General features: G+C 48.1%; 4 protein-coding genes across 4 annotated transcripts; 3 read left to right on the top strand and 1 right to left on the bottom strand.

Annotated features, from left to right (window-relative positions):
• Positions 1 to 267: 267 nt before the first annotated feature.
• Positions 268 to 1,857, top strand: N7471_013836 (uncharacterized protein; the record flags this gene model as incomplete). The annotated part of the gene is made up of 1 exon (XM_057286554.1): positions 268 to 1,857. The coding sequence occupies one exon, from the start codon at positions 268 to 270 to the stop codon at positions 1,855 to 1,857; it is 1,590 nt and encodes a 529-aa protein (XP_057129033.1).
• A 626-nt stretch (positions 1,858 to 2,483) lies between these two features.
• N7471_013835 (uncharacterized protein) lies at positions 2,484 to 4,512 on the top strand (the record flags this gene model as incomplete). Its single annotated transcript, XM_057286553.1, has 3 exons — positions 2,484 to 2,701; positions 2,747 to 3,731; positions 3,787 to 4,512. The coding sequence occupies 3 exons, from the start codon at positions 2,484 to 2,486 to the stop codon at positions 4,510 to 4,512; spliced, it is 1,929 nt and encodes a 642-aa protein (XP_057129032.1).
• Positions 4,513 to 9,472: 4,960 nt separating this feature from the next.
• On the top strand, positions 9,473 to 10,387 carry N7471_013834 (uncharacterized protein; the record flags this gene model as incomplete). Its single annotated transcript, XM_057286552.1, has 1 exon — positions 9,473 to 10,387. The coding sequence occupies one exon, from the start codon at positions 9,473 to 9,475 to the stop codon at positions 10,385 to 10,387; it is 915 nt and encodes a 304-aa protein (XP_057129031.1).
• Positions 10,388 to 11,895: 1,508 nt separating this feature from the next.
• N7471_013833 (uncharacterized protein) lies at positions 11,896 to 12,431 on the bottom strand (the record flags this gene model as incomplete). Its single annotated transcript, XM_057286551.1, has 3 exons — positions 11,896 to 11,949; positions 12,007 to 12,240; positions 12,303 to 12,431. The coding sequence occupies 3 exons, from the start codon at positions 12,429 to 12,431 to the stop codon at positions 11,896 to 11,898; spliced, it is 417 nt and encodes a 138-aa protein (XP_057129030.1).
• Between the last annotated feature and the right edge of the window lie 660 nt (positions 12,432 to 13,091).

Raw genomic sequence — 13,091 nt, 5'->3', positions numbered from 1 at the left:
AGTGTTCAACTGGGATAACGATTATTACGGCTACCTTTTCAACACCTCAACACCACCTGATCGGACCACAGGCGGCGACCTAATCGCCCTTATCACATATATAATAAGCATCGACTGAATTCTAATCTGCTTTTTATTCTGCTTAGTTTTCCTATCTCCTGGTACACAATGGCTAACCGCTTTTGATCCGCTTAGTTCAAGCAAATTTTGAATCCCTTTCCTCATTCTATTGAGTGACAGCTCAGCCATTTGTCCAAGCATCTCGCGATGTCTCTTCTCTCTCTACCACCGGAACTGGCTTTGCTCATTTCAAGCCATTTGAATTCGCCAAAAGACCTTCTCAGTTTCCTCCGGACTAGCCAAAAGTTCTACCATCTCCTGACCAATGAGCTCTACCAAAATAATATCCGCTCTGATGGTGGATCAGCCCTTTTGTGGTACGCCAGCCGTGGGGACGAACTGGGAGTGCGGAATATGCTGCGTGCAGGTGCGAATCTTAATCTTCGATCGCCGAATCGGGCACAGTCGACAGCTCTTCTGGAGGCTGTCAATAACAAGCATACCGGTGTTGTACAAATCCTGCTAGAGAATGGGGCTCTGCCAGATGTGGCCGATGCCCGATCTAGAAGACCCTTGGTTTTGGCGACAAAGGGTCGTAGCGACATGGCGATCACCAAGTTGCTCTTGGAACACGGTGCCATGGCCAATGCCCTTGTGTTTGACAAGCATGCTCCATTACTGGAGGCTGTCCGGTCAAACCAGGAGTCCAAAGTGGTATTGCTTTTGAAGCATGGGGCTGATTTACACATCTTGGACCGTCGAACTGGGATGACCCTCGTGCACATCGCCGCTTCTAAGAACGCCGTTCCCGGAATTATAAAGATTCTCATAGACTCTGGTATTCAAATGGAGTCCCAAGACAACATGGGAAGAACGCCACTTCAAGCAGCCGCTGGCCATTCATGCACACGTGCTGTGCGCCTGCTATTACACCTTGGCGCCAATCCGAACTTCAAAAACATGCATCAGTACTGGAAAGGGTGGAGCGCACTTTTCTACGCTGCAACAAATCCCAGCATTCCCGGGAATGGCAGAAAAAGCATCATTCGAACATTATTTCTACATGGGGCTGAGATCGATGCTAGGAACCACGCTCAGAAGACGCCTCTACTTCATGCCATCTCCCAGAGCGCCATTAAACAAGCGCAAGCTCTTGTTGAATGTGGTGCCAGTATTATGGCTAGAGATGCCAATGGAGAAACAGTCCTCCATTTAGCTGTTTCGTCATTGAGCTGGTGTCCTAGTATGTTGGGCTGGCTTGTCGAAAATGGCGCGGATGTAAATTGGGCCGGCAGCAAGCATAGTGAAACTCCAATTTTCAATGCTATCAGGAACTTTTATACCCGACAAGGCATGGAATGTATTCAAACCCTTCTTTCGCTTGGAGCCGATGTTCAATTTCGAAACATGGATGGGCTGACGCCTCTTTCCCTGGCTGTGCGCATGGGGTCTATTGAGTCAACAAAGATTTTACTCGAACATGGGAGCTGTGCCAATTCGAGAGACAAGAATGGCAAATCCCCCCTGCATTATGCTGCCGAAGCACGGAATGTCCACAAGATTGTCGAGCTTCTCATCCAATACGGGGCCGATGTGAACTCTCGGGATATGCTTGGATTCACGCCATTGCATAGGATTGTCGCCAGAGAAGAGACGTGGGAAGCAGCGGGCGAGTTGTTAAAGGCCGGGGCTGATCGATACGCCATGGCTGATGATGGTAAGTTCCCTCATGATATGGTTCCTGATGGCCCTTGGGCGGAAACGAAACGTTCCTTGATCCGTTTTTACATGCCGTGACTGGTGTCATCACGCTCAGTCATCTTTGATATAGTTCCTAAGTACTACTCATATAACCATTGTAGGGGGCTTGTGGAAATATAAGTAGGATATTGTTAAAGACCATAAATCTACTGTATGTCTTTTCTAGAAGAAAAGCCCATCTCTTCAGCTTTCTCGGGATCCGTCAACCTAAAAAAGAAAAATCGCGCTGACAAGCTTCTTCATCATATGCCTCAAGATTTTTCCAATGGATTGATGATCTCAATCCACCGTTGAATATCATTCACGAATGCTTGCTTAAACCACAGGCAGGTTTCTAAGGTTCAACGGATCGCATATCTCATCTTTGGACATGCCGACCTCAACATTCTGCCTGAACTTAATCAACAGTTGGCACGCTAATATAAATGCGGAGTCACGGAGGCCCTTCATGGCTCATATGAGCTATTCAACGTTGAATGTTGAGTTTACCGGATATGATCCAGTTGTCAACCATAAAGATCTTCAACATCACCACGGTCAACGATTTCAGGGAGAATGTCTCAGAGAAAATCCAAGGGCGCCGTACAAATAGCAGGCGCACGACCCAGAGACAAAAAGCCAATATTTCATTCTGCTGCAGTGCTCCAAAAGCGTACCCAACAATGAGTAATCATACTGATGAGGATCCCATGGATCAAGATAGTTGCACGACCACGAGCGACGAAGCGAATCTCCAGTTGGATCGTGAATTACGACAGAGCGGAGAAGTTACTCGCACAACGACTGAGCCTTCACAGCAAACTATCCCAGTTGGGATTTCACCTGCCTATGCTAAAGGTTGGGACACTACAGATGCATTTCGCGAGCTGTATCAAAATTGGTATGTGACATTTATTTCTATTGGATAAACGCTGAGAAAGAATAGGAAAGATGGTATTCTGGGAAGATTTCAGTTAAACCGACAGGATTTCAAGCCATTCTTTGAAGACAAGAAAGACCATTTCTCCATCATAGTCCCAGCTACCTCGAACGACAACGGCAATCGGCGAGCTCTGGGGTTCATCAAATATGAGAAAAAGACCGGCCGAGTCATCTTGACCAACTCCTGCATGCAACTTCCCCTCGAGTCTCTCGTGATGGGGTTCACATCCAAGGACGACGACGAGCAGCTGGCAGGCTCCCATGGCGAGGGGCTCAAGCTGGCTGCGTTAATAATGAGTCGAGACGGATACAAAGTGAGCTTGGCTGCAAGCCACTCTCAGTGGAGTTTTGGCCTGCATGGGAAGTACCAGTCTCTCCGTTGTGTCATCACTCCTTCCCGAAAGATGAGTCCTGCCACTCAACGAGAGCCAGCTGATGATATGGCAAAGCTGCGCTTCCAGGTTGAAAGAGACATCACGGTGGTGATTGGGGCTGGACGTGCCAGTCAAAGTCGACCGGTATCATCTGAAACGTTCTTCGAGTGGCTGCAGGTCACTCTCGATATCCGCGGGCTCTCCTATCCCTCCTCGATTGTAGAGACACCTCAAGGAGACTTCCTTCTCGATTCGCAGTTTCATGGAAAGCTCTTCCTGCATGGGATCCTGCTACCAATGTCTACTTCAGGGGTTAAGCACTTCAAGTTTGGTTACAACTTTGCTCTGGGCAAGTTCAGCCGTGATCGTCAAGGACTGATCGCCAAATGTGAGGTGGCAGACAAGGTGCGGCAAATATGGCAGTATGCTCTGCATATGCACGAGCAAACTCTACTTCCAATTTATGTCAATCTCCTCCAGAATTTCCCCCAGGTGGGTGATATTGAACAAGCCGATAGACTTTTGGAGCCGTCTACCAAGGCCCGTATCTGGAAATACTTGCTTAGGGTGACAGGAAGACAGAGATTCTTTCATAGCGAGACATCAAGCGTCGAGGTCAGTTCACGGTGAAATATCCAAGCTGAGTATGCAATATACTAACCTCGAACAGAGTGTGTGTATGATACGAGAAACCACCGGAAAGAGGCCAACGAGGCTCTCTGAGGCCCTTTGGAACCTGTTGCGCTCAGGTTCGCCGATCCGGACTGTCGAGGAGGAGCAGGTAGAGCTTTTTAAGGATGCTGAGATCTGTGCTTCGCCCGAATCTGCCTTTGCAAAAACAACAGACTGGGCTTTGAAAGCTTGTCTGGCACTGTCAAAGGAGACGAGAAATATTCAAGTGCTCTATGTCAAAGGACTGGTAGGGAAGCTTGATGTGTCATACGACGCCGGACACGGTACGTTGAAAATTCAGCGTCGATGGTTGGACTTTGATGCGATGCGCCAGGAAGCATCGTGTCGGGAATGGTTTCCTGATACCATAACCGAAAAGAATGCGCCGTTTCTCTGCAATCACGCTGTAGAGGAGCTTTTGTATCTGTCCATTTCTTCGATTTTCAAAGCATCCTCGACGCTGCGGATGGCTGAGATGAGATACATGCGTCAGGCTAGACGTCTGCTTCGACTTCTGCCACACAGTATCAAACTCGCACCCTACTCTGGAGGCCTGATGGTCACCTGGGAAGACAATGAGGCAGAATCATTTCGAAAGCTTGGTGGTGGTAGAACAGAGTACCGAGTCGTTCTCCATGTGGAGGAGTGTTTCATCACCAGGTCGGAATTTCTCCACTTGGGCGTGGGTAAGTTCTCCAGTTTACCATCCCGACCCGTGAAATGAATTGAAAGCTGAAGTGCCACAGTACCGAGTGGAATGGAATTCGCGTCTTGTGGGTGCCGTCAGCAATTCGTCGTTCAAACGCGCCGATGGTGCGTCTTTGCCGCTTTAGATCACTCCACCAGGTATTATGCGATGATCTCTCTTAATGAACGGTTGGCGATCTATAGCCTTCCATCTGAGCTGGTGTCACCTCGTGGCACAAGCATGGCTGGGCCCGAGCACATAGCGTGCAATCTGGATCAATCTCCTTTCGTCGATCGCCAACACGAACACAGGACTTTGGAAATGCAGACCAATCTAATCCCACTTCAAGTGGATCCAGCTCCATATCTGGGAACAAACAAACGGCAAAGAGTCTCGGAGTTTCAAAGGGATGAATGAATCGGTGAGCAAAGCCAGTCCAGCTCCAATCTGCGCATGAGAATCGTAACTAATTGTAGAAACAGATATCTAGCAGACTTGCTAGTGCATCTAGTCGTAAGGTCCGATCAAAAGTCATTTTCTATTAGTGTTCGGAAAAATATTTTCCAACCTGAGAAATGGCTCTTATCTGATCATTTCTCGGCTAACGCACTCTATGAAGTAGGATTGAATCGGAAGGGTAGATACAGCCAATACGTGATAGGAGGATTATCCTTGAAATGAGATAGAATACCTGGGTTTGCAAGTATATATTGCTTATAAAAACGCAAGTCAATTATAGGAATGCTGATGGTCAAAAAAGGCGACGCCAACGTTCAATTTTTGACTGGGAATTCCTGCTCGGCTCAATCCATTTGACCAGCCCCTATGCAGTACACAAATGCACAAAATCATATCCTTGGGAAACCGCTAGGGTCTATGTAACCATTGCAGCGGGTGATGTACGCCTCGGAAACCATATACAGTCGAGGGTCAAGCTAATTCCAGTCAGTCTCCGGGCATGCGGGCCGTTGATGGTTTAGCGTATTCGGGATATCGAAATTTGCCCCGGCTACGCACTAGCGACCGAGTATTTTTCTCAGGGTACAACCAAACGATGGACAAACCCAAAGAATTTGCTTTTACTTCCTGCCAGTACGGCGTATCGGCTAGTGCGGATAGTAGGAGCTTCTCAATGAATGCCTTTGGCTAGTTTCCACATATCCTGAAATTGTTGTACCGAAAATGTCCCGGCTGCGGCAGGTCCCGACCGTTTCAATCACCGTCAGCGCCTAAAGATTGGACAGGCCGCTCTAATTTTGGCCCCCACGCTGGAGCCATGGATCGTCGATCATACTACGGAGATTGAAAGTAAAGGGCTCCCTGCCCAGTTCCGTTGGCCAGCTCCCTATGCTCGTGGAAAGTCTCTTGAAATGCCTCACGTTCTTGATTTCCCACCTAAATTCTTTCGGGCAGTAGGTATAGGTAGTCACGTGGGCCAAATCGGCCGCACCTTACCAGTGAGTTAAACACGGCGACTCTCTGGATCCCTACCTAGGAACCGAGCACATCCTACTTGACTGCCAAGATTGATTTACCGAGGGAGCTGCGAGTGGAAGTGGGCGACATGTCCAACAGTAGATCCAAATAGTTAGATAGTATGGGAAAGCAGAACACGGTAGCTTCTACAGCCCTTCCACGACCAAGATTGCAGAAGTGGTCTTGGACTTCGTCGAAGCCTCGTACTGATTTCGGAGCTGCGCGCCATGAGAGCAGCATAGCTGTGACCACGGATATTAGGCGGTCACGACCGGCCTTGGCGAGGCCCTACGCTCGCTTAAGAAGCGGAACGCGATACTTGTCACTAGGTGGAGAGTAATATATAGCCTGCATATCACCTTCGGTTGCTACATTACACCAACGTACTCGTCCCCGCTGTGGTCGATCTGACCTCTCAATCATTGAATGGGTGGGTTGAAATATAATGAGTGATTGGCCTACCGCTACTCCTTTCTCCACCTTGGAGTAGCTAAATTATTTTGGTGAAATAAATAAAAACTCTGTATAAATGTCGTAACGCAAGTCTATATCCAATAGCAATTGGTGGGAAAGACGAATTCGACCTTGCGGACGGCTGAGAATATGGTATATGAATTATCGTAGCGCGGAGGTTCGTCAGGTTGGTGGAACTATGGTCTGAATCAAATGGCCTGTGTTTTGTGTTTGAACTAGGTCTTTAAAGTTTGTTTCAAGAGGTATACATCTGTAAGAGCGGTACAATGTGACGTATAGCCACTTGTGAGGCTCGTGCTCTTCGGAGATATCTCACGTGAACGTAGTGCTCTCAAGAGGATCCTTACAAGAGGATTTCCCTCTCAAAACAGGGTCTTAATACGTTCTTTTCTAGTCAGCATCATTCCTGAGAGCAGCAACCCATGATTATATTATCGTGATCGCCTGCTTAAGGTAAACCCCTCCATACATTGCATATGTAGATTCAAGAGATGCCTGTCGGGTGGTAAATCGTCCTGAGGTGTTTCTCTTGTAAGTACGTAGCTCATGTTTGTGCAAAAATCACAAGTCGGACTTTATATTTCTACACAAGATTCAGGACGAAGTACATATATGTTGTTACGACTCCTACAACAGTGACGTTTGGCTCGCCTTGTTGATCTAAGAATTCAGGGAAGTCTAAATCATTGCCAAATAATATCTCATCCCAGTGTCAGGGATATACATGAAGTATACAGGATGTTTGGAGAAATGATCTGCGGGACCCACATGCAAAAGGAACAGGCTTCCTCGCGTTCAGGGGAACCCATATGTACCATGTGGGTCCCGCAGATCATTTCTCTAAACATCCTGTATGCTTCATGTATATCCTTGACATAGAGCCCGAGAGAGCGACTTTATTTTAAGCGCAAACGTATGCCGCATGTCGCATCCAGAACCTTTAGCCATGAAGCAAACCATGACCCAACACGCCCTTTGAAATGCCCCTAGGCAACTCGCAATTGGCCAGCTATGCTACCTACAGCAGCAGCCAGTCATCCCCCTAATGCATGGTCCCAACGCACACCCCACTGAATGCAAAGAGTGATACAGAATGAGATATCCTTCTTACAGCCCACTGGTCACCTGTATAGCGGTACATACTGCATCACAGTGCATTCTTCGACGTATTGACTATTTCAAGGGAGAGCTTCCATGTCAGCCGCGACGCACCTATGTAGGTAAAGATCCTATGGCGATGGCATATAGAGCGGGCCAAGGAACGCTGCGAGATTGCTCAACACCAACATCCATCCGAATCATTTTCTGCTTTTGACCACCAGCTCAATGTCCAGCTCAATTTCTACTATGCTGCCTTGGAACCCATTTGTTGTCTGCTAAATCCCATACGGTGGCCCTGGGTCCTGTTGCGGGATGACGAAAAAAGGCGAGCCGTGCAAAAACTCAATCAAAGTTGAAGATACCAAGATAGGCCATCAGAAGCTGAACACTCTCGCCAGGGAGCCGTTTGACTTGTCAACTTTGCAATCTAAGCTCTGTGGTATTACTAACTAATTCCTCTGCGCGAGATGGCACCGGCAACGGCAGGCCAACCAAGTTGGCCAGCAGTGGTATGAAGCAGCCGTCCGCAACCAGGCGCGAGTACCATATGACTCTAGGATCGCCTCTCAATCGGCTATTATAAATCCGAGCCAGAGTCAGACATCGTCAGCCTCCAGGCGACTCCCTGCGAAATCAGACCACAATGACCGATCACCACCTCACGGGCTCAGACAAGGCCCGCTGGTGCCCCTGTCAACCGGCCCCGAGCCAGCGCAATTTTCAGTCCTTGAGAACGCCCATCAGTCGTTCCTGAGACAGTTTTAAAGCATTTTCAAAGAGATGCAGCCGAGATAGCTGCTCATCGGTACGAAGATGAAGATCGTCTTTCCCGTCGCTCGGATTGATGTTAGCCCCCTGGAAGCTTTATTATTTTGACCTAGTTTCTCCTCATCGAGGGGTTTAGGTACGCACGAGGCCCATATGCGTCGATAGAGCCCCGCAGGTCGAGCCGCCTGAAAAAAGCGAGTTTCGGACCATCGCTTTCGAGATCCGCTAGTTTCTCCAAAGTTGTTGAAAACGCTCGATCGCCAGCATATCTTTCTGGTTTGCACCCTGCTGCAAGAGAGAATGGTGATGGTTAATGTGTCATTGCACTCAGTTTACCAGTGGTGGTTTAAGATCGGATTTGGTCTGTGGATGGGCTTTATCCCTCTGGATTGGGATTTCACTCGGCTGCTGGTCCGTTGGGTTCTTTGGGGCATCCATCTCTCCACGGGCAAATAACCATTGTTGAACAATTTGCTGGTGCTGGTCCCTCTTATAGACCACCATTTTGTAAACAGATGATCCCATATCCTTCCGGTGGTGGGACGAATCGTTCAACGCAATCGGAAATGTGACTGGTGTTGAGGGCTGTTTCGTTTTTGGCGAGCTGTTGGACATCTCTATCCCCATTTTGATAATGATTGTTAGATTGAACCAACCATCCTTGAGTAGCCACACTTGGTATGCAGGAGTTGAAGGCAGGGTCATTAACGGCTGTTGAAAGTCCGTATAAATGTCGTATCAAGCTCTGGCGCTCATCACGCCATGTTTGAGATTGTGAGTGGCGATAACGCCCCGTCTTGAAGTAAAGCTCGCAGGCGTCTGATCACCGTTTACTCAACGGTTTTCCGTCTATCAACTCCCTATCGTTGTCAAAAAATCTATCAAGGCGTAATCTAACGTAGAAATTAGCAGGTTTCCGTTATTCAACGCTGTCCGTGGGATGGGGAACATTAACTTGGCCACACTTTTCACTCTATAGGATGAAAGCGTGGCCGCAGAATTCGCTACCACTGAGTCGATTCTGTTTACCTCACCTAGCTTGTCTATACTCGGTGAATACTTCTACCCGGCATCCCATGCTTGCACCCAGACTAATTAAGCGTGGCATCCGAACAACATATCTATAGTGCTGTGTAGGACTTTACCGTTTGTTACTTTCTTCTTCTGTCTGCAAAAGATGTCTGCAAATATGCTATTTACGGGTGGAAATCCACAGATAGAACAACAAATCACGCTATCCTCTCAAATAGATGGACAAAATAATCTGGCATTCTCAAATGGCATACAAATGCCTTGCCATGACTGCGCCGAACAAAAGGCAATCGCAGCTCCTGGCCCTGCCGAGTGGCCTGGCACTGAATTTCATCAAAACCACGGGGACCTAGTTATTTCTCAGGCGTCGCCTCACTCGGTACAAAAGCACGAAGGCGGTTGTGATGGTCACTACCAAGGGCAATCAGGCTGCTCGATTTATCCAGGTTCCATCCATTGCGGATCGCGACCTGTGATCCGTTGGCTCGGATGTCTGCCTACCTCAGTATCATTCAACCACCTCCTGCTAGGGCCACCTCCTGGCGACTTTGACTATACGCCGAGTTTCTTCAAAACTTGCCTTTTCCCAAACCAAGTGAACATCAACTCTCCCTACCCACAGCCGCTTGAGGAACTGCGGCACGATAGCCAGAATGATGTTGCTGGACCGTGCCAAGCCTTCGGACAGCCTGGCAATGTATTATATAGCTCGCAGGATCCGGCCAATTTGAGCCCTGGAGGTTCCCAAACCAACATCCCTCGACGGCAGTTCAAATGCGACGTTCGGGGATGTGAGAGTCATTTCAAACTTCAAAAGACCCTTAATCGTCACCTGGCAAGCCATTCAGGAGAGAGGCCTCATGTTTGCTGGGTACCTGGCTGCCAACGCGGCTTCTTGCGTCGCGATAACCTCAAAGCCCACTATACAACACACGGGAAACGTAGGGGCCGCAATCGATATGTGGCTACCCTGGATAAGACAGCACCTGTCTATAACCCTGAATTCTGTGGGCAGCTAACGCCCGAAGGATGGCCACTGGACTATGTTGGCCAAGATTGACCCTGGTGCTTGAGATGTACGATGGCGCTAAAGTGTCAACTTTTCTATTATCATGGACGAGAAACAACAGGATAGGCTTGGATACAGTTGAAATTTGTTTCACTCTAGGGCTGTTCTTTTTCGTGCTACGAACCTAAGAATCCCTCAACTACAGCATACTAGTACCCCCTTATCCGATTTTCTACGAACTGATTCGACATGTGTAACATTCAGATGAGCAGAGTCAGTACAAATAATGCTTACCGAGTTCAAAGCTATCCACATCGTTTGGTAGTCGCAATATCATATAAATCACCATGGAGACCGAGGCCAGCGTGGCCCAGGGTCTCGGATAAAGAATATAGAGGTTAAAGAGCAATACCCCAACAGCTGGGCTATGACGAAGCCAACAATGTAATTGTGGCTGCAGATCACTCACTATCGGTTGTTATCGTGTAACATATACTAGCCACGAATAGCTTTCTGCGAATGGCAGAGCTAGTGACCAGTTGGAGAGATTCCTGATGTGGAAGACAGAATTTACGAGTAGGTCGTCTGACCCCGGCTGAGTCCCAGTCCGACGGTATAGAGCGGCCTTGTATGGCCAATTTACCGATAGGTCACATCTTCAAGGAATATACCAACTTTCAGGTGGATAGTCCTAGGGTGGTGTAGCAAGCTGGCCCCGTGTGGGCGACCAGGGGACACAGTTCATTGTACACTCGATGCGCTTGGAGGAGCTATGCCAGACACGACTTAAGCCACTCGGGGATCTAGATGTAGATCTTCTGCGTAGGCAATAATCGTCAATATTTGAGAAGAAATAGGTTATATAGCAGTACAACCAGCTCTAGCACTCATGAGATACTGGAAGAGTACGTTAGGAATCAGCGAGCCCTCTTGAGACCGGTGGCAGGCAAGGCATTCTTTTCGGGGCTTAGCAGTGAATAGACGCTGGGTAAGGCCGCTAAGTCAGCGTGTGTCGGACCGTTCTTTGTACTAAACCTTCCATCGATCGTGACAAAGTTCTGTCCAGTGTACATGTCGGCCCGATGTTTTGGACGGGGATACGGGGTACAGATGGGCCCGGTCAGATGGCAAATGCATTTGAGGGTTTACGCTGGAGATGTAGCAGTACGGACCGCTGTGCCCATTGTGTGTGACCCGTGAGGAATATGACTCTCACCATGGTTATCCAGGGCTTGACAGCTTAAAACTGTAAGAGTACCATCTGTTATTTCATACCACATTCTTTTGGCTAACAAAACTACACCCTAATAAAAGCGAAAGAAGCGACAATCTCCCCAGGCTGGAGGCCAGTAGATTCCCTAATGATTTATAGCAATCTCGATTAATCTTCCCCACATCCTGAAACGAAGGCCATCCAAACGTCCGGATTGTCATGAACATCGGGAAGAGGAAGAATTGCCCCTGTTAGAAAGAATCCTGAGCATTTTAGGTACTTTCAACTGCTTTTGTCTTTTTTGAATGAGAGGGCCGTCGTGTCTGAGAATGTTTATCTCAGTGGGTCAGATCATGACTACGGTGCGGTTCAGAGTCTCCAGGTAGGGGAAAGCCCCTGCCTGTAATCAAGGGTTTAGCAAATAAACGCTAAACCATAGGTGTCAGACTATACTCACTCCGACAAGAGCGACATGGGCAATATTGATCTGCGCATCCCCAGCAGGAATCAAGTTGGGAACTGTGATAGTGAAGTTCTGATAGGGAGGCTGGCTAGCCTCGTAGTACTGAGGATCGAAGTCCCCATGGTAAAGAATAGTACCCATAACCTCACCTGCAGGTCGACAAGCAGTGGATACGCAGGACGAAATTCCAATCATAACAGCAATCTCGGTAGAGCCTGTTAAGGAGTTCTAGTCGACATGTTAGAATAGTTAGACATTTGCAGTTTGAGTCTGTATTAGAGGCAACATACAGGACGCTTAACCTGGATGACCACGTTGCTGCCTTTGGTGAGGTTCTGACCAGCGGTAGGAAGGCCGATGATGGAATTCTGTGCTAGAGAGACACCAGCGAATGCGGCTAGGGAAACAATGGACTTCATGGTGGGAATAGAGTGTAAGACAATGTAGACGGAGTAATATATTGATCAGGGCTGGAGATGGGCAAAACTGCGATAAGAAGAGGCGAATCTACAGGGGGCACTTGTAAGATGCTTATCTCAGGAGGGCTTCAAAGACGGAGCGTGATTTTGCGAGCGTTGAATGTTATACCCGTACTGTGTTCATGATGAGTGTTGTCGTGATTCGCTAAAACTCCGTAAGACTTTTTGGAAGTGAGGGGCGTAAAACTGACCAGGTCATGTTCCCTAATAGTATTGTTATCTCAACGGCTAGAGCCTACAGCACGGGATTCACTAGGTTCCATTTCCTCGCCAAATTTTCCATAGATTTTCTTTTCGGCCGAGGGCTATTATTTCCCTCAATAGAACATCAACTCAAGTCATTTTAATCGCCGTTGACCCCCGGGGAGATGGTGAGGTGGTGAGGTGGAGAGGTGGTGAAGAGAGAAAGTACCGCCGCAGAGCTCAAGGAGTGCATTGGTTTGAAAAAGGTTATCTGTAATTTTACCGTTAGATACGTAAACGTTTGCGGGCAAGAAGAATAACATTTGGATTTTTCCGATATCTATTTGCGTCGTCTCCTAAAGACCAGCGATGGTCTTAGACGAGGCTCATGCAACCACTAGTGGATTTTCGTTGGGT

Source organism: Penicillium samsonianum, assembly GCF_028829775.1.
Source record: "Penicillium samsonianum strain IBT 33392 chromosome Unknown utg000010l_segment0_segment0, whole genome shotgun sequence".
Classification (NCBI taxonomy): Eukaryota; Fungi; Ascomycota; class Eurotiomycetes; order Eurotiales; family Aspergillaceae; genus Penicillium; species Penicillium samsonianum.
This window is presented reverse-complemented; position numbering and strand designations above follow the sequence as displayed.